At 45.7% G+C, this 21750-nt stretch overlaps 2 protein-coding genes across 2 annotated transcripts in view; one reads left to right on the top strand and one right to left on the bottom strand.

The window, feature by feature from the left end:
* Positions 1-21750, top strand: part of ACAP1 (ArfGAP with coiled-coil, ankyrin repeat and PH domains 1) — a 292765-nt gene that overhangs the window by 119500 nt on the left and 151515 nt on the right. The gene's annotated exons all lie outside the window — the stretch shown is intronic.
* LOC134603723 (utrophin-like) overlaps positions 1288-21750 on the bottom strand; it is a 40593-nt gene continuing 20130 nt past the window's right edge. The window contains exons 3-4 of the mRNA XM_063449901.1: positions 3614-4839; positions 1288-2659 (exon numbers count right to left, since the gene is read on the bottom strand). Coding sequence (XP_063305971.1) covers positions 1774-2659; positions 3614-4839 — 2112 coding nt within the window. The 3' untranslated portion in view covers positions 1288-1773. The remainder of the gene's footprint in view (positions 2660-3613; positions 4840-21750) is intronic.

Below are 21750 nucleotides of genomic sequence, written 5' to 3'. Positions count from 1 at the left end.
TGCTGAAACGGTCCGTTACAACTGTATATCAATAGCAATCAATATCTACATACACTGTATATCAATCAATAGCAATATACACTGTATATCAATAGCTATCAATCAATATCTACATACACTGTATATCAATATCAATCAATATCTACATACACTGTATATCAATATCTACATACACTGTATATCAATATCAATCAATATCTACATACACTGTATATCAATAGCTATAAATCTTGCATTTTTTTTTTTTTTTTTTTTTTTTTTTTTTTAAAGCCAATAAAATGTACTTTATTTTTCGACATATAAGCCATCATTGGAAAATTTTTGTCAAGCATAACCTTCAATTTATTAAACGTATATGAACATGACATCAAAGAGGCCAGATTCACCCGCTGTATAGGATATTTAATTGCAAAAGTAACAAATAATCATTTAGCATAATTACTCAAATATTTTGACTGCATTCCAAATCCTGTCATTGTCAGTTGAATTCAAGGTAACAGACAGTGTTGACATTAAACAATTGAGACTTTATACTTGGCACTATTAGAAAATCCTATATTAACACACAGCTCATCAGTGACTGTGAAATTAATTTGTTTGTGTTTTATTATACTGCAGACTAACAGGTGTAATAGTGCGTGCAGTATTTACTAGTGGCTTAATTGTGTACGAATGGTCCAAACCAAACTGTTGTGTTGTGCAAAGTTTCTGATTCACTGAAAAAGTAAAAAAGTAAAAGGATTTTCACCCTTCTACTACTCAAATAATTAAGTCACGGTTTTGATCAGAGCAAATTTCAAAATAATGTGATAGCAGATGCCTTTTATTAGAGAATTGTATCTGCCAGTTATAGAAGGCTATATAATATGAGACACTTGTGGCACTATTAATTGGTTAAACTGCAAATGATCACATACCATGATATATCCTAAATCCACAGTTATCGGCTGAATGGTTAAATATACCATGATGTATCCTAAATCCACAGTTATCGGCCGAATGGTTAAATATACCATGATATATTCTAAATCCACAGTTAACTGCAGTGTGTTTTGTGACAAGCAAACACGATCCAGAGTTTTTTGTTCAAAATAGAAAGCACTTCAAGCTACTTAATAAAACTGGCCTTATCCCATAAACTGCTTTAAGGACCATTACTTTAAAAAAAAAATGTAATTCAGTGCAGGCTGCTTTAGTATCATATGCTTTATATATTTCAGCTTCACAAGCAGACATACAACACTTTGATTACAGTTACAATCTGGGATGTCTCACAATCTGGGTTAGTTAACAGTGTGATCACAAGTCTTGATGTCATTCTGGTATTGGTGTCCTGATGTCCAGAAGCTAATAATATTATCATAACACTAACATGTCATTAAGATGCACCTTTTGTGGATATATGTGAGTGTGTGTATATATCTACGTACATACACACATACGTGAAAATACACATTCTAAATCCACCCTCCCCATGTTTTTATAATGTTTATATTTATTTGTACAAATAACATATGTATACCTATATCCAAATACTCCACAGATTTTTTTTTTTAAATTTACATTTGCATAGAAAGGGAAGAAAAATAGAGAACAGACAATATGTAAAAACAAAACATCTTCATCTTTGGGTATTCAGTGTGGTACTTGTTCAGTAGTACACACACGGTTGGTGTAGCAGGATATTTCTGAAGTCCTGTGTAATTTCTCAACAAAAGAATTATTGATTGGCTGTGTTAGAAACTGACATGGTGCCAATGGCAGATGGTTAATTCACATTGCCTGTTGTCTTCCAGAAAGACTTGAGCTGCTTTGTGGAAATGTGCTGTTTATTTGTTCCATCATATCTGCTAGGTCTGTGCTGGTACTATAAGGTGGGGACAATACACCAGTTGTCTGCTGAAACTGTGAGCAGTAATCATGATCAGCTGAATATCTTGGTGCTGGTGGCTGCGGTGAGACGGTCACAGAAACTCCATTAACCCTCGAGTCTGATTCAGGCTGCTCTAGTAACTGACGTAGCCGATGAAGTTGGGACTCCAGTTGTTTGTTATGGTCTTCTAAAATTTGCATTCTGGCTTCCAGACGACCCTTATGCTGCCTGAGCAGTTTTGCCTCAGCTATGAGTTCGGAGTCCTCAGAAGTGTGTTGTATGGACACTACTGAGTCAGGGGGAGAAGATGGAGGGGTGAGACCTCTTTTCAAATGTTGTGCTTTTAGTTGCTCATATTCAATTTGAAGGTTCCGTTGCTCCTCCTCTAGGTTGGCAATAATGCGTTCTAACTCTCCCCGTTCTTCTTTCTCTACTGATTTGAGGATCTGCACAGGACTCTGGGGTTGGCCTAGGGGTGAATCTCCTCCCAAAGTATGACAGTACTGCTGAATCAAGGCATGCTCATCGTCTATGCTTCCGGTAGCAGAGCTGCTGTCTGTGAACAAAGATCCATTGGCTCTTTCCATTTGTGCCAGCCTGCTGGCATACTGCTCTATCCTGGAATGTGTATCATCGTCAAAGAGTTCAGGTGACTGCATAGGGTCAAATTGGTCAGGCCACATACTGATGAGCGTGATAGGAGTTTCCATGTTATCGCCTTCAAGCACAGTCTGCACTGATAAGTAACCCAGTCTTGGATGCTTGTCATAGTATTTCTTGGAGCGATATAGGTTTTAGACCACCCAGGTGCAGTATACAAAATAAATGTAGTAATTACTTCCCTTTCGTTAGGTGTAGGTATAGCAAAAGGATTCCTCTCAATCCTCAAAACAACTTTAGAAAATATAAGAAATACCTAAACCTATAAAACAAAAGAAAATACGCTCATAGGGGATTAACGTCAAAACATAAATTGCCCCTTAATAATAGGTCTCACTCACAAAATTGAAGTGGTTTTCAGGCACATCAAATGTGTGGATCTTCACGTCTTCCTCACAGTAAGAATGATGAGTATATCATGAAAAAGATAAAAGATGGCATAGTATAGCACTGTCTTAAAGTAAAAAATTATGCTTTTAATGTTTGCACTTACAATGTAAAAGGTATAAAAAGGCCCATCAGTACAAATCTGTTTGTTCCATCGCTGTAGAGTATAGTAGAGTGTAGAGTATATGTAGAGTATAGACTCCTCAGGAGTGATGAGATGCATCTCATCACTCCTGAGGAAGTCTGGAGGACAGACGAAACGCGTAGAGTGAGCTGTTTATTTGTCACTGTATTTTATTTATTTATTTTATTTTATTGTGTACCTGTTTTTTCCTGCTGGATATTCACTTGAGGGTTACTATACTCTACAGCGATGGAACAAACAGATTTGTACTGATGGGCCTTTTTATACCTTTTACATTGTAAGTGCAAACATTAAAAGCATAATTTTTTACTTTAAGACAGTGCTATACTATGCCATCTTTTATCTTTTTCATGATATACTCATCATTCTTACTGTGAGGAAGACGTGAAGATCCACACATTTGATGTGCCTGAAAACCACTTCAATTTTGTGAGTGAGACCTATTATTAAGGGGCAATTTATGTTTTGACGTTAATCCCCTATGAGCGTATTTTCTTTTGTTTTATAGGTTTAGGTATTTCTTATATTTTCTATATTTCTTGGAGCGGAATTTATTTTTTAGAACCTTGGTGAAGTCACGCACATCTTCTCCTGATGTTGTTGGTATGCAATACTCCACCATGGGGTGGTGCAATTTGTGACCCTTTGCCGTCCTTCCAGAAAAGAAACAGCTCTGACACACATCATAGTTAAAATGTTTAAGACTTCGGTACCTGAATCCTACAATCGGGCACTCTTTGCAAATATTACATTTGGCTTGATGCTTAGCGGTTTCGGCAGCTGCTACTCTGTGCAACACAGGCAACCAAACCATAGATTGAGGTTCCAAACGCATCCACTCAATGAATTGCATTACGTTGATCTCTGGTTTGTTCTGAGCATGTTGGAAACAGCTGCGAACACTGGGTTCAATGTTACTGCCACCAAAAGCGGCCACTTCTCCAAGCTGTCGTGGAATTTGAATAGCATCATGAAGCAATAACCCCAGCTGCCTTTGGTCGCATGTATCAGCAGCCCCTGAAATTTCCTTGAAAAGATATCTGTATTTTTCCTCTAGCAAACCCTTGGATAGAGACATGAGACCAATCTTTAGTGATAAAACGCGGATTTTACCAGTCCGTCCCGTGTCATAAACATTAAGCAGCCAATTGAGACACATGTCTACGCAGAGAGGTACATTCACCAGTTCCTTGTGTTTCTGTTCCAGCCCATCGTAGATAGTGGTTAGGATGCTTATAACTTCTGGAACTGACAGTAGCTGAGTGTTCTGATTCAGGTCATGCTGTTTGAAAACATTGTGCGTGGTACTTAACTCGAGAAGATCCAAGCACAGTGTTTTCTGTAGTCTTCTTATTTTCATAGCAGTGCGGTAGGCAGAGAATCTTACATTATTTAAGTCACCTAATGACTGGAAAAGGTCTGTCATTTGCGGATGATCCCAACAAGTTGTTTGCGTTTGATGATTGATGTAATAGGGCACTTTGTTTAGTGACACAGATCGTTGCCATGGAAGCTGTACTGAAGTAGAGAGAAAATGTTGAGAGGCCGGTCCAAAATCACGGTGTGCTTCCTGGAGTTGTTTTAGTCTTTCTTCAACAGCTGCCTGTAGGAGCTTCCATCTGATGGTGAGGTCATCTAACTGCCGAGAAGTCTTTGCAGATGGCTGGATATCAAGCGCAGAAAGCTGACTGGCCGCATCATTCACTGTCTTCACTTTCGAGCTGATGGGAATGATTTCTTCTCCAAATGCCCTCACCTCTTCCTGGGCGGAGTTCTATAAATCTTTATGCATTTTTAAATACAAAATTATTAATATCTACAAATCTATCAATAGTTATAATTTGATCAGTATCAATCTATTCATCCATATAAGTCTTTATAAATCCATCGTTATTAATCTGTTTATATGTACAAATCTGTCAGTATGTCCAAGTCAATATCAATATATCAATCTCTAGAAGTCTTTCAAAATTAATCTATCACTATCAATCAATCCCTATAACTCGATCACTATCTATAAATATCAGTCTGTTAAGTTCTTTGAATCTATCAATGTATATTACCGTCTTAAATGATCTATTAATGTCTACAAAGCTTTATAAATTAATATCAATCTGTTATTAACTATAAATCTATCATTAGCAATCTATCAATCATTATAAATCAATTATTATTCTATCAGTATCAATCTTTCAATTTTGGTCACTATCAGTCAATTCCTATAAATCTATCGACATCACTATCAATTTCTATAAATCTATCAATATTAATCAGTATCTATAAATATATCAATATTATTCTAATAATCACTATAAATCTATCAATCACATCTATAAATCTATCAATAGCAATCTAATAATCAGTATCAATATCAATCTATAAATGTCAATCACTCTCTATAAATCAATCAATATTATTCTAGTAATCACTATAAATCTATCAATATGTCAATCACCATCTATAATATTAATCTATCAGTATCAATCTACTGTGGTCCTGTATTGCAATAAGCACGGTCCTCTAGGTTATAAACATGCGCAGTCTTTTGAATTAACAAATCCAGGCACTTTATTGTTGTAATTCACTCAGGAGACAGCAGCAAACAAAATAAATAATGAGACAGAAATCCTGCTGGTCTGAGCGCTTACCAACATTCAATTTCCATCTGTAGCAAGAATGAAACTTAACTCCGTAAGGACCGGCCTGTTTTGACCGTGTTGTACGTTAAGGACCGGGGCTGTTTTGGCCATGTTGTACGTTAAGGACCGGGGCTGTTTTGGCCATGTTGTACGTTAAGGACCGGACTGTTTTGGCCGTGTTGTACGTTAAGGACCGTGGGGCTGTTTTGGCCATTTTGTAAGTTAAGGACCGGGGCTGTTTTGGCCATGTTGTACGTTAAGGACCGGGGCTGTTTTGGCCATGTTGTACGTTAAGGACTGGCTTGTTTTGGCCATGTTGTACATTAAGGACCGGCCTGTTTTGGCCATGTTGTACGTTAAGGACCGGCCTGTTTTGGCCATGTTGTACGTTAAGGACCGGGTCTGTTTTGGCCATGTTGTACGTAAGGGCTGGCCTGTTTTGGCCATGTTGTACGTAAGGGCTGGCCTGTTTTGGCCATGTTGTACGTTAAGGACCGGCCTGTTTTGGCCATGTTGTACGTTAAGGACCGGCCTGTTTTGGCCATGTTGTACGTTAAGGACCGGACTGTTTTGGCCGTGTTGTACGTTAAGGACCGGCCTGTTTTGGCCGTGTTGTACGTTAAGGACCGGTCTGTTTTGGCCGTGTTGTAGGTTAAGGACCGGCCTGTTTTGGCCATGTTGTACGTTAAGGACCGGCCTGTTTTGGCCATGTTGTATGTTAAGGACCGGCCTGTTTTGGCCATGTTGTACGTTAAGGACCGGCCTGTTTTGGCCATGTTGTACGTTAAGGACCGTGGGGCGGTTTTGGCCATGTTGTACGTTAATGACCGGTCTGTTTTGGCCGTGTTGTACGTTAAGGACCGGCCTGTTTTGGCCATGTTGTATGTTAAGGACCGGCCTGTTTTGGCCATGTTGTACGTTAATGACCGGCCTGTTTTGGCCATGTTGTACGTTAAGGACCGTGGGGCGGTTTTGGCCATGTTGTACATTAAGGACCGTGGGGCGGTTTTGGCCATGTTGTACGTTAATGACCGGCCTGTTTTGGCCATGTTGTACATTAAGGACCGGCCTGTTTTGGCCATGTTGTACGTTAAGGACCGGCCTGTTTTGGCCATGTTGTACGTTAAGGACCGGGTCTGTTTTGGCCATGTTGTACGTAAGGGCTGGCCTGTTTTGGCCATGTTGTACGTAAGGGCTGGCCTGTTTTGGCCATGTTGTACGTTAAGGACCGGCCTGTTTTGGCCATGTTGTACGTTAAGGACCGGCCTGTTTTGGCCATGTTGTACGTTAAGGACCGGACTGTTTTGGCCGTGTTGTACGTTAAGGACCGGCCTGTTTTGGCCGTGTTGTACGTTAAGGACCGGTCTGTTTTGGCCGTGTTGTAGGTTAAGGACCGGCCTGTTTTGGCCATGTTGTACGTTAAGGACCGGCCTGTTTTGGCCATGTTGTATGTTAAGGACCGGCCTGTTTTGGCCATGTTGTACGTTAAGGACCGGCCTGTTTTGGCCATGTTGTACGTTAAGGACCGTGGGGCGGTTTTGGCCATGTTGTACGTTAATGACCGGTCTGTTTTGGCCGTGTTGTACGTTAAGGACCGGCCTGTTTTGGCCATGTTGTATGTTAAGGACCGGCCTGTTTTGGCCATGTTGTACGTTAATGACCGGCCTGTTTTGGCCATGTTGTACGTTAAGGACCGTGGGGCGGTTTTGGCCATGTTGTACATTAAGGACCGTGGGGCGGTTTTGGCCATGTTGTACGTTAATGACTCGTACCAAATGAGTACCCAAAACACGTCTCCACCCCCGCTAGCGATAACAACCAATGAACCCATCTAGACAGAGTGTTCATGGTAACTGGCTTGTATGGTTGGTATAAGACCAGCCGTGATCTCCATGTAACAAAGTACCGATTTAACTGCACAAAGACTGGGAAACCGCCGGGAACAGGGTAAGATATGGACGCGGATAAGATTCCGGTGACACCGAAAAGACCTTCTACGTCGAACTCCAGTACATCTGATACCCGACGAAAAGACCTAAAAGTAACGTGACTATGGCTGACGGCGGGATAGGTCCGTGTTATCTGACTAGTTCCAAAAGAACCAAATCAAATTCCCACAACAGTGATACTTTGACGCATGGTTCTGGACAGTTTGATACCCCGCAGAAAGCGGCATATCAAAGGCTCCTGATCGACCGGAGTGTCGTGAATCGTACTATGCGTCGTCGAAATCGCAGAACGTATCCCGTTAATGGAACGGTCCTATCGTTCCAATCGGCCAGTAGTGAAAAGGTATGATAAAGATTCAGCATCGAGGAGATAGGGGTAATAAAGGGATCGCAGTCCCTTCCCATACACCAGCGAACTCCAGGTGTTCCATGTGGATGTTATTTCGTGGAATACCTGGTGTCCATGAGTCCCATAATAGGTCTCTAGTTGGTTGCGATAGTCCCTTGACATACCAGTCTCCCCTGAGAGACACCAATCCTCCAACTCCAGACGCTCCTGCATTATCAATGGATGATGTTCTTCTTTTGGATCTGTCCGAAGGCAAGTTAAAACTGAAGGAGGACAACCATTAAGGACAACCATTCTGGGTGCCACGCTTGATTCCTTTTAACCGCGGTAATAAGTACTATCGAAGTCTTCGCTATTCTGATCCCAATTTCCTAGGTGTGTCTGGATCTCAGGCAGTGAGCTTTCAGCCGCTGTCTGGACCGGCAGTGAAGCGGTCCTGGGAAATAGTCAAAGGGTTATGGTGCCTTTCCGCTGTACCCGTCGAATTTCCTTACGAATCGTCGCTATCAATTTGCAAAAGGTCAGTAAGTCGTCTAGGTATGTGACAGCGGATACCCTTTGCTCTTCAGTGCGCCGTGACCGGCTTCAGAAATGTAACGAGAGCAATCTCGCCACATTGCATTGGAGAAGCTTGGTTGCCCGCCTGCTGCCTTTGGACTATGGCCCTGGGAGATTGGGCCCTTTAAAAACCGTATTCGGCCCTAACAGAGTGCATGTCACTCATTCTGGCCCTTTAAATACAGTGGGGTCATTTGGTACTTGCCCTGTGTGAGCGGTGATACCCCAGATAGCTATGCCATGGAGCCCATTCATATAATGAAAGACTATGGGAAAGACTTTAGCTCCATGGCAATTGAACTGTATGTGTGTGGTCTGAGCGCCATTCAATAATATGCGCTCAGACCTAAGCTATCTGGGGATATGTTGCATATCTTTATTTTATGTAGTAAATGTAACCTTGTGTATTTTATTGTATTTTATGTCTTTTTGCTACCATGTGCTCAATGGAGTCTGCCTCTATCCCTGGATATAATTGGATTATTTTCCCATTGTCTCCAGGAGAGAGGGCTCTGTAAAACCGGTCTGGGCCAGATAGCCATGTGCCAGCCAGGCCCTAAAATATATTTTTACTAACTTTTGAACCCCTGGTCTGATTCATGCCATTTTTTAATATGTTGTTCCCCTGAATGGATTGACTGTGAATATGTAATATGTAAGTTTCCTCTCAGGATAAGGGGAGGGAATCTGTGGGATGTAACACTGATGTGATTGGTTGTTTTATCCCTCCCTGTGGGCGGTCCTGTATTTGCAACAACTGTAATAAAAACAAGGCTGGGTGTGTCAGCACGAGAGACCACTGCTTGACCCTCAACACGGAGCCTTGTCTCGTTCTTGGGGGGATTCACTGTATGCTGTTGGAGATTGATTGCCCGGAGTGTAAGCTGATGTATGCTTTTCCTGTTCGTCTGCTAGCAGCTATTCGTGAGGTTCCAGTTTGGAGTGCTATTTTGTATCCAGTTCAGGAGTTTGGTGTTCTGCAGTAGCTGTGCCTGTCTCTCAGAAAGGGGCATATCGCCTAAACGGATTTTAACCCCTTGTCTGCTGAAACGGTCCGTTACAATTGGTGGCAGCGGTGGGATCGTTCCTACAGCCAGAAGGACAGCTACAGGAGACACCATTTCTGTGTATTTTACAATTTAAGGGCAACGCATGTCCCAGTACAGCGACCCTAAAAGCAACAGGATGGAACCAGCAGTGTTATACGAGGAGGAGGACCTGGATGGCCGGGATGCATTAAGGAAAGGCATCTGGTACCAGGCCCTGGATAATGTACAATACCAGCGGGGTGAAAGTCTCCCCAGTGAAGAGCAACGGTTGCAGAAGCAAGTGGCCCTGTGGATGCCCTTCCTGGGAGAGCAGCCCCTGGAGGAATGGGTGAAGGAACTAGAGCACCGGGTATGGCAGGAGCTATGGCTGGAGGATGCCTACCAGGCGCTCTGGTGGTATATGGCACAGTATATACCCTGGACAGCCGAATATGACAAGCCAGGGGGAGAGGAGTTTGATGGTCCTGGCTTGTTATGGGAGTCCTTTGCAGAGCCTGGCTTTGGAAGCCCTGCGCAAACCAGACTTCAGGACATTTTCTATGAGAGGGAGGCTAGGCATGAGTGGGATGACCCCCATGAGGTAGAGCAAGACCAGGCTCACCTAGCAACCCTGGAGTGGGAACTGGAGCAGGACTACCCAGATCTCTTCCACTCCATTGGGAAGGCACAGCAGTACAGTAAGGTGACAGACCCAGATCCAGACCCATTCAGCTGGGCAGATATTGTAGAGTGTTACTGGGAAGGACCCCAGGTCTCTCAACTGGTCCTGCAGGGAATTGGGAGCCCAGTCTCCATTCCCCAGCGGCAGTGTGAAGTGAAGGGAGAGGAGAGCAGCGTCCTCCCTCCCCAGCGGCAGGCTGAGTTACAGGGGGCAGAGGTAGTTGTTCCTGCCCCCCAGCAGCAGAGTGATATGCCGGGAAGGCAGTGTGAAATGCAGGGAGAGGAGAGCAGCGTCCTCCCTCCCAGCGGCAGGCTGAGTTACAGGGGGCAGAGGTAGTTGTACCTGCCCGCCAGCAGCAGCATGATTTTTTGGGAATTGGGAGCCCAGTCTCCATTCCCCAGCGGCCGAGTGATGTGCCGGGAATTGGGAGCCCAGTCTCCATTCCCCAGCGGCCGAGTGATGTGCCGGGAATTGGGAGCCCAGTCTCCATTCCCCAGCGGCCGAGTGATGTGACACGGAGCCTTGTCTCGTTCTTGGGGGGGATTCACTGGATGCTGTTGGAGACTGATTGCCAGGAGTGAAAGCTGATGTATGCTTTTCCTGTTCGTCTGCTAGCAGCTATTCGTGAGGTTCCAGTTTGGAGTGCTATTTTGTATCCAGTTCGGGAGTTTGGTGTTCTGCAGTAGCTGTACCTGTCTCTCAGAAAGGGGCATATCGCCTAAACGGATTTTAACCCCTTGTCTGCTGAAACGGTCCGTTACAATTGATTCTGCTTGACCCTCAAACCGATGTGTCGTCTCGTTTTTGGGGGAATTGGATTGTATGCTGACTGCCAGGAGTGTAAGTGGATTGTATGCTTTTCCTGTTCGGCTGATTCCAGGGTTCGTGTGTTTCCAGGTTCGTGTAGTTTGCAGTTCGGGAGATTGGTGCTTGCAGTAGCTGCTGGTCTATGGGAAAGGGGATTATCGCCCAAACGATTTTTATCCCCTTGTGAGCAAAATGGTCCGTTACAAGAAACTTCATGAGGCACCATGTGAACCAGTAGATAAGTGCCCTTCAAATCCAACCTTGCGAACCCCTTTCGAGGAGTAGATCCCCTAAGAGATGGATACCTTCCTTCTTGAGTTGTCGGTACACCCCAAAACCATTGTGTGACGAAGTGCCCTTCGCCACTTTGTCCTGGAGAGGCCTGCTTGCCTGCCTCCTCCCCTGCGACTATGGTCCTGGACTATATTGCACTGCAAACCCGGTATTCAGGCATATGGACTTGTATTAGACTGTCTTTTTCCCTTTATCTATGCTGTAGGTTTGGACTGCTAATATAACCTAACAGCCAGGGGATTTAGGCGAATATATGGCATGAGAATGCCATTACTGGAGAATACAGCCGTTCGTATGATTTCATGCGAATTCTTTGTGCTCTGAATAGGCGGCCGCCATTTCGGGACTTTTCCACGTGTTCGCGGCCATCTTGCGTGCGAACAGCGGTGTTTGCCTGTGAACGCATGGAACTGAAATCGGAAGCACAAACAGGCGAATACCGCTAAGACCTCCAGACATCCAGAACTACGCACGGAAACTACCGAACGACCGGCCGTTCGGTAGTTATACTTAACTTAGTATGGGGATTCTAGCGACCACAAAGATGCGAATGGATGGCAAGAATTTCGTCTATTTTACCGTGCGAACGGAGACCGACCGCAAGGCCAAAACTCATGGAACTATTTTCGGCTAGTTGGTCTGTGCGGTCGGTCAAAACTTTGGAGCCCTGTATCTCCCGAACCATCCATCCGAATGGGCTGATTTTTGGACAGACTGTTCCCCTGAACAAGGGCTATTTGGGGATACCAGATTTAAAGCTGTACCCCCTGTTTTTGGGGTACATCCAGAACTTGGGTAAAATAATGTATGTTTTAATTGGGTTATGTGTTTATCTGAGGGGAGGAGACGTGGGGGTGTTACCATGCATGTGATTGGTCAATTTCATCCTCCCCCTGGGAGTGTCCTGTATGTACCTGATCCTAATAAAAAGCAGGCTGGGTGTTCCAGTCCTCAGACCTCTTCTGACCCTCAATACGTAGCCTTGTCTCGTTATTGGAGGGAACTGCTATATCACACTGGGGATTGCTATGCGCTGCATATTCCCCTGAGCTCTTAATCACTTAGCTCTTTTAAGAGCTTGTTCCGGATACGCTCTCCAGGAGGAGAGATCTTCCCCACACGTTCCTGAATGCTGAAGGTTCATTCCAGGGTGGACGGAAGACGGCGCGGCTCCAGTTAAGCTACGGCGGTTGTGGGGCCTGCGGTGGTTGTGGTGTCGTCTGCAGTGCTTGGAGTCCTCTGAGAGCGCTAGGAGCATCCATCAACGGAGGGTACTCGGTCGGGGTACACGGAGCTCCGTTACAGTGGTGGCAGCGGTGGGATGGCGTCCTAGTGCGAGGAGAAGCAGCTCAGAGACACTGGTAACGTTTGGAGTTACAATTGAGGGCCACGCTAGCCATTGGGCAGCGCCCCTGGCTACAACAGGATGGCTTCCCTAGGGCGAGGAACAGCATCCTGGGAACACCCAGCAAAACTGGACTATTGGTATAGTCACGTACAGTTTGACGCTATGCTGAAGCGGCGGTTGGATGTCTACGGGCCCCTTCTAACCGAGGAAATGGTACCAAGAATAAGGAGAGAACTGGCGGAGTATCTGCAGATGGAAGCAGAATATCGGGCAGTGAGGGCAAAGTATTCCGTCCCTGCGCCCCAACAACAGCGTGAGTTACAGGGGGCCGAAGGGGTCGTCCTTTCCCCCCAGCAGCCGTGTGTCCTACAGAGAGCAGAGACAGTTGGTCCCTCTCTACAGCAACAGGACCATGGTAAGGGAGTGGAGACAGGCGGTCTCCCTCTCCAGCGGCAGTGTGTACCCCAGGGGGCCGAAGGTGCCGTCCTTCCCCCCCAGCAGCAGTATGTCCTACAGAGAGCAGAGACAGTTGGTCCCTCTCTACAGCAACAGGACCATGGTAAGGGAGCGGAGACAGGCGGTCTCCCTCTCCAGCGGCAGTGTGTACCCCAGGGGGCCGAAGGTGCCGTCCTTCCCCCCCAGCAGCAGTGTGTCCTACAGAGAGCAGAGACAGTTGGTCCCTCTCTACAGCAACAGGACCATGGTAAGGGAGTGGAGACAGGCGGTCTCCCTCTCCAGCGGCAGCCTGTGTTTCCAGGAAAGGAGCACAGCACCCCCTCTCCCCAGCGGCAGCTTCCCCCAACAAGGGGAGACACCAATCCTCCAGACGGCGCAGATGGGACCGTGGTCTCTGTGCCTGACCTACAGGGATGCTGGACAGCCTTTCCAGATCCCCAACTACCCTCACCGGGACACCCAGAGGAGGGGGTAAGTACAAAGTCCCCTCCCCAGCTAACTCCTAGCGTGGCACCAGGGTTAACGGAGGCGATGCTAACCCCTCCTGACGTCCATGTTCCCTTGACTACTGAGCCGGACTATGGTCTCAGTACCCCAGCGGAAGAGCTGGCAGCTGGACAGAGCGCAGTCGGCCTCTGCCCTACCTTTGCCCCTGGTCCAGAGCCTGATGTCCTGCAGGCTACCCCAGCGGAAGAGCTGGCAGCTGGACAGAGCGCAGTCGGCCTCTGCCCTACCTTTGTCCCTGGTCCAGAGCCTGATGTCCTGCAGGCTACCCCAGCGGAAGAGCTGGCATCTGGGCAGAGTGCAGTTGGCCTCTGCCCTTCAAGTACCCTCGGCATGTGGCCTCATTACCACAGCCAAATACCCAGGTGCAGTAACTGTGTGTTGTGGGTAGGCTGTTCCTGTACTTTGATGTTGTGGGGGGGCCACTCGGACATCTGTTTATTGTGGGTTGGTGGATCGACTAACGGAGGCACTGACCGACAGAAGGTCAGGTGCCTGGTTAGTCTTCCCCCCAAAGGGGAGATGTGTGACGAAGTGCCCTTCGCCACTTTGTCCTGGAGAGGCCTGCTTGCCTGCCTCCTCCCCTGCGACTATGGTCCTGGACTATATTGCACTGCAAACCCGGTATTCAGGCATATGGACTTGTATTAGACTGTCTTTTTCCCTTTATCTATGCTGTAGGTTTGGACTGCTAATATAACCTAACAGCCAGGGGATTTAGGCGAATATATGGCATGAGAATGCCATTACTGGAGAATACAGCCGTTCGTATGATTTCATGCGAATTCTTTGTGCTCTGAATAGGCGGCTGCCATTTCGGGACTTTTCCACGTGTTCGCGGCCATCTTGCGTGCGAACAGCGGTGTTTGCCTGTGAACGCATGGAACTGAAATCGGAAGCACAAACAGGCGAATACCGCTAAGACCTCCAGACATCCAGAACTACGCACGGAAACTACCGAACGACCGGCCGTTCGGTAGTTATACTTAACTTAGTATGGGGATTCTAGCGACCACAAAGATGCGAATGGATGGCAAGAATTTCGTCTATTTTACCGTGCGAACGGAGACCGACCGCAAGGCCAAAACTCATGGAACTATTTTCGGCTAGTTGGTCTGTGCGGTCGGTCAAAACTTTGGAGCCCTGTATCTCCCGAACCATCCATCCGAATGGGCTGATTTTTGGACAGACTGTTCCCCTGAACAAGGGCTATTTGGGGATACCAGATTTAAAGCTGTACCCCCTGTTTTTGGGGTACATCCAGAACTTGGGTAAAATAATGTATGTTTTAATTGGGTTATGTGTTTATCTGAGGGGAGGAGACGTGGGGGTGTTACCATGCATGTGATTGGTCAATTTCATCCTCCCCCTGGGAGTGTCCTGTATGTACCTGATCCTAATAAAAAGCAGGCTGGGTGTTCCAGTCCTCAGACCTCTTCTGACCCTCAATACGTAGCCTTGTCTCGTTATTGGAGGGAACTGCTATATCACACTGGGGATTGCTATGCGCTGCATATTCCCCTGAGCTCTTAATCACTTAGCTCTTTTAAGAGCTTGTTCCGGATACGCTCTCCAGGAGGAGAGATCTTCCCCACACGTTCCTGAATGCTGAAGGTTCATTCCAGGGTGGACGGAAGACGGCGCGGCTCCAGTTAAGCTACGGCGGTTGTGGGGCCTGCGGTGGTTGTGGTGTCGTCTGCAGTGCTTGGAGTCCTCTGAGAGCGCTAGGAGCATCCATCAACGGAGGGTACTCGGTCGGGGTACACGGAGCTCCGTTACACATTGGGTTGGCGTAGGTTGATGACTGGGCGATAGTCTCCTGTCTTCTTCCTTACTACCAAACCGTTGTTGAGATAAATGGTTCTCCAAACAATAGTCCGTCCGCCTGAGGTCCTCGCTCTTTCATCCCTAACTTCAATAGTTTGAAATCCATCTTTAATCTGGCTGCTTTGCACCATTCTGTTCACCTGTCTGCCTTGCGTTCCCCAACCTACATATTGCCCTTTGCACCCATTCCCTCACATCGTGAGCTTCTAGAGATGAGTCTTGGGTGGGGACAGGTCCGCAAAGTATAGAATTTTTTCCCGGGGCTGATCATGTCCAGTATTTCATCCTAACTCGTTTTGAGTCCTTCTACACCTTTACATGGACCCCGGCCTGATCGGGACATAAATATCACCACAATGATACCGAGCTCCTTGGTGAGGACTATCTTGTTTGATCATAGAGGGTGTGGGCATTCCACCTTGAGCTTGTCTCTGACTTCTTTTCCGATAGGCCTCCTGAGCCAGAAGTGGCCAAAGTGTGCCCGGTGCTCCGGTAAACCCCATTCGGATGACCCTGGGTGTCGGATGGTGCGTGAGTCAAAACAAGAGTGTCCAGTGTGCCAAAGAAAAACTCTTGCTAGACGGGTTGTGGCGAAACCGACCTCGCCACGTGTCCTTGGAGGGGGCTGCTTGCCCGCCTCTTGCCTTTGGACTATGGCCCTGGGAGATTGGGCCCTTTTACAAAACTTATTCGGCCCTAACAGAGTGCATGTCACTCATTCTGGCCCTTTAAACACAGTGGGGCCATTCGGTACTTGCCCTGTGTGAACAGTGATATCCCCAGATAGCTATGCCATGGAGCCTATTCATATAATGAAAGACTATGGGAAAGACTTTGGCTCCATGGCAAGTAAACTGTATTTGTGTGGTCTGCGTGCCATTCACCTAATAATGTGCACGCAGACCTGAGCTATCTGGGGATATGTTACATGTCTGTGTTTAATGTATAAAAAGTAACTTTATATATTTTAAAACATAATCCTGTATTTAGGTCCCCACATGTGTAATGGAGTTTTGTCTTTGACCTGGGAGATAATTGTAGATTATGCTAGCTTTAGTGTACCTATAATCTTAATTTTATTAATGACAGGAGGCGAGTATTTGCTTAAGACTCTCTTTACTAGAACTCCACAGCAGCACAGAAAAAACAACCAATCAGAAAAAAGTTAGGTACTATAAAACTCCTCTCCCCACGCATCATTTCCTCTTTCAAGCTGCGACAAAACAGAATAAAAGGCAGAGAACATCATGGGGAAGAAACGAAGTCCTAGATACGATGAATATAACGATGTCCACCATCCGAGAGTAACCGTCAAACTAGATAGTGTTGATGGACTGTAAACTGAAACGAGAGAAAAACAGAATCGAACAGGTTGATTATCCAATTAAATGTACTCAGAATAAACATGTAGGTACCCAATGTAGCAACCAAAATTAACCTTAATATGTAGATATCCCAACCCTACTTCTGAAAAGAAACACAGACATAATGAACAAGCGACAGGTAGCAGAGACAACAAACAGAGTTGCATACGTACCTGATAATCTAAACTATAACATTAAACAAGGGAGGGACAAGAATGGGTGGGAAATACTCGCCTCCTGTCATTAATAAAATTAAGATTATAGGTACACTAAAGCTAGCATAATCTACAATTTTATAACATGACAGGAGGCTTCGTATTTGCTGTTTCAACGCTCAATTCACCAATCCAACGCTGTTTGTGTCACTGGTATCTATTGCAGGAAATATCAGAGTAATCCTAATTGGACATTCCAAGTTCGATAATTGACAGTAGACGGATAAAAGAAAATGGCAGCCGACGAAGCATCTCAATTACGGAAAAAAGTACCATCCGCTGGTAAATCCATTGTATGTGGTTGCGACTTGTTTCCTAGCAGCCGGTCCATGAGCTGGCAAGCTGACCTATCAGCCACCTTCCTGTAGTTTTAATATCAAAGGTCAAGTTCGGACTTGGGGACGCGAGAAGAAACTGTCACCCTGTCTCAACTCATGATCTGTAAGGCGGTTCCTCCGATCGTGCCAGGGATATTCGGCGATGCGGTCTTGCAGGTAGATCTCCAATTTCAAGGAATGCGCCCAAGTCCACTACCAAAATCGCATTAGAAACCGAGGAGGAACTTTCGTTCCTTCCTGTCCTACCCGGTGATATGTCTCATCCGAGAATAATTTCATAATGCAGGCAAGAGCGTGGCCAAACTAGCCGTATTCTAAGTGATTCTAAGATTCCAAATGGACTGAGTAAACCTTGGACGCAGTAGAGAAAGACTCCAAAGGACGTCCATTCAGGGTTCCGAACTGAACTTGTGTGGAAGGACGGTGGTCGACTATACTGAGAATAGCGAATCCTGGAAACCTTCAAAGGAAGGGAAAAGCCAACCGGAACGCAGATTTCCATCCAGCAATGCCCTCGTCAAAGAGTGAAAGATGTCTGTAGGAGTCGGGGTACACCAGGTACCTCCGTAAAGTCTCATAGATCCCCTCGACGGTAGTTGAAAAAAGGGGGTAGCGCGAATCCAAAAACAGACGGCTCCCGTGAGGGATGAATAGAGTATAGACGAAGGGTCCTCCATCTCCGAACCATGTTCACCAGGTATGCGCTCCGATTTTATCCCAAGATCGTAAAGACCGGAGAAGTCAAGACAAACGAGGATTCCTGATTTACCATATGACCCAACGTACGGTTTTACCTTCAGACCGGGCAATAGTCCTTCCTTAATGTTGTTACCCGAGCAAGGCGGTGCCTGTTTGCTCCATGAAGGTCTCCGTATCTCCCGAACATCTTGACATGGGGGAAACTTTCTGCTCAGTTTGCTAGCAATGGTCTGGATATCTAAAACAGAAAGTGGTGCCGAATATGCCAAAAACCTGCACTCTCAAAATACCGGAGGACCATCCGTTAGTGTACCATCTCCAGGAGTGTGTGTAAATAAATGGGAGACTCCCCCCGTTATACCTCTGAGTATTTCTCGCGTGTTTTACAGCAGCCCGGATCCAGTAGATCCATCACGGGAGATAGAATAGAGGGATCTAGTCCAAACATGTAATACTTGCATGACCAGGCAGTCCTCTAGGACGAAGCCAGTAGCGTGGATGGCAGCTCTAATTGAATTCCGGAGGGACGCCCCTCTATGTAGTCTTCAATGTCTTGCACAGGCACAAGCCTGTGTGATGAACAAATGGCCGGTACTGTAGAGCGTCGAGTGCATGAAAGAGCCGCGCTCTCTACTACTGTGATCGCATACCGTGAGAGCGTCCGGGTGCTAGCCTGAGCAGGCCGCACTCGTTAGTAACCAACAGCAGAGTCTACATCCGAGACCGGTTCTCTCTATGAGAATGGGTCCACCCAACTTGTCCTTTGTATCCAGCCCAGTATCTGGTTGATGACGAGTGAGGGGCTGCGCCCTCTAATAACAAATCAGTATCCGGTTCCGTATGAGAGGCAGAGGTAATGTGTCTACAGATATACAGGAAACTGTTAGACCTTAATGCTTGTGGCCAAAAATAAGGATATCCTGTTGCAGGAAAGCTCAGAATTACAGGGTGTATTGCCTACAGGCTGTTCTCCAGCCCTTGAAGAAATATAGAAGTAAAAATATATAATATATATGCTTGATCACATAATTGCTATATGTCTCTATATGGATATGCAGGGTGGGAGGTGGTCCTCCCAGACTGCCAGCGAATTAGGTTGGGGTCTGAATACACCCTGACTATAGATGGGGGAGGAGAAAGCCCCTCCACAGACCTCCGCCAAGAACGGTACTGGCGGGGAAGGAGCTGCGCGTGGGCACACCCCCCCACCCCCCCGCGGTCCGCTGGCGGAGGCGGCCGCAGTGAAGCCTCTACGTGGAGGAAACGATCCGACCACCGGGTACTCGCGCTCACTCGCGAGTACCCCTGCGACCGCGTAGAACACACAGGACCCACGTGGTCCGCGGCGGAGACGGCTGTCGCGAAGCAGCCATGTGGGAAAGAAGATCCGGTCGCCGGGTACTCGTGCTCACTCGCGAGTACCCCTGCGACCGGGTAAAACACACGGGACCCACGGGGGGGACGGCTGCAGCGAAGCAGCCACGTGGGAAAGAAGATCTGTCCGCCGGGTGGTCGTGCTCACTCGCGAGCATACCGGCAGCTGGAAAAAACACACTGGGCTGGCGGAGATGAACTCCGCGGTCCCAGATCTCGGGGGACAGAGGAGGCAAATGCTTTGGAGGTAGAAGCAGCGATGATCCGAAGTACAGACACCGAAGAAAAATCCCACAAGGCCTATAACCTACTGCATTTACAGGAAAAAAATCCCATGAGCACAAAACACACTGCATTATAAAAAATAAAATGCCACAAGGCCTAAACCTACTGCATTTACAGGAAAAAAATCCCATAAGCACAAAACACACTGCATTATAAAAAATAAAATGCCACAAGGCCTATAACCTACTGCATTTACAGGAAAAAATCCTATAAGCACAAAACACACTGCATTATAAAAAATAAAATGCCACAAGGCCTATAACCTACTGCATTTACAGGAAAAAATCCCATAAGCACAAAACACACTGCATTATAAAAAATAAAATGCCACAAGGCCTATAACCTACTGCATTTACAGGAAAAATCCCATAAGCACAAAACACACTGCATTATAAAAATAAAATGCCACAAGGCCTATAACCTACTGCATTTACAGGAAAAATCCCATAAGCACAAAACACACTGCATTATAAAAAATAAAATGCCACAAGGCCTATAACCTACTGCATTTACAGGAAAAAATCCCATAAGCACAAAACACACTGCATTATAAAAAATAAAATGCCACAAGGATAAAACACTGTATATAAAAATAAAATGCCATAAGGATAAAACATACTGCATTATAAAGATAAAATGCCATAAGGATAAAAACCTACTGTATATAAAAATAAAATGCCACAAGGATAAAACACTGTATATAAAAATAAAATGCCATAAGGATAAAACATACTGCATTAGAAAAATAAAATGCCATAAGGATAAAAACCTACTGTATATAAAAATAAAATGCCATAAGGATAAAACCTACTGTATATAAAAATAAAATGCCATAAGGATAAAAATATTGCATTTACATGAATACAATCCCACATGGATAGAACATACTGCATAATAAGAATAGAATCCCACAAGGATATAATGATACCGGAGAAACTGACGGAAGCGAAGCACAGAGAGATGGACACAGGTTTCTTCAGGAAGGAAGAGATTCTTTATTGGATCACCGATCGGGACTCAGAGGGACTAACGTCACCAAAATACAGCAAGTTCTGAGCCCCGGACAATAGTGCAGGCTCCTTATATAGGCACATAACTCCTCCCATATTAAGCTCCACCCGCACATTCTCTTAACCAATCAACACAAATAAGAATTAACTTCCTGTTTGACCGCATGGCTTGTCCAGCACAATGGAGGAGGGGAATACTATATCCTGTATTCTTGCACATGCTCCGTACACTACTGATCGTATCTTGCCTCGTGCAACCAACTGATCGATACGTCAGCATATGCACGTACACATGCCACGTGGTAATCTCGGCCTACTAAATTTATTTTTACCGAGATTCCACCACATTCCCCCCTTTGATGCCTCTTGATATTTCACAATTACTTGAGGCATCACTTAACCTTAGTTTGCCTACACCGCAAGTTACCTTGAACCAGACCAGACTTATCTTATGATGTGAATCTTCAACACTCATCTTCCTGCATTGGTTCTCCCTGATCTAGAGCCTCATATTTATAAATTGCCATTATCTGTGCAGCAGCCTTCCTCTCTGCTATATTTTCTATCAGGCTTTGCACAGACCTAACTACTAAGGGTATAAGACACGGCAGGAGTAGACACAACATTAAAATCAGTAGGACTCCACCTACCACTGCCTTAAGCCCTCCAAACCACTCATACCAGCTACCAAACCAACTACTTGGATTGTACCCTTTCCATACCTGAGTAGGCACATGCGCTAGTTTAACCATATGGCTAGTAAGCTCAGCTATTGCTTGCCCTTCGTCATCTATTTGAAGACAGCAATTGCTCAGGTTAAATTTCCCACATACACCTCCCTCTACTGCCAACAGGTAATCCAAGGCTAATCTATTCTGGTAGACTGCTGTCCTCATCCTGGTATTATGCTTCGCTAGAAGATTGAGCGCTTGTGATGTCTCGTTAGTAATGATCTCAAC

Source organism: Pelobates fuscus, chromosome 3 (genome assembly GCF_036172605.1).
Source record: "Pelobates fuscus isolate aPelFus1 chromosome 3, aPelFus1.pri, whole genome shotgun sequence".
NCBI lineage: Eukaryota > Metazoa > Chordata > Amphibia > Anura > Pelobatidae > Pelobates > Pelobates fuscus.
The sequence above is the reverse complement of the archived record's forward strand: the minus strand, read 5'-3'. Positions and strand labels throughout refer to the sequence as shown.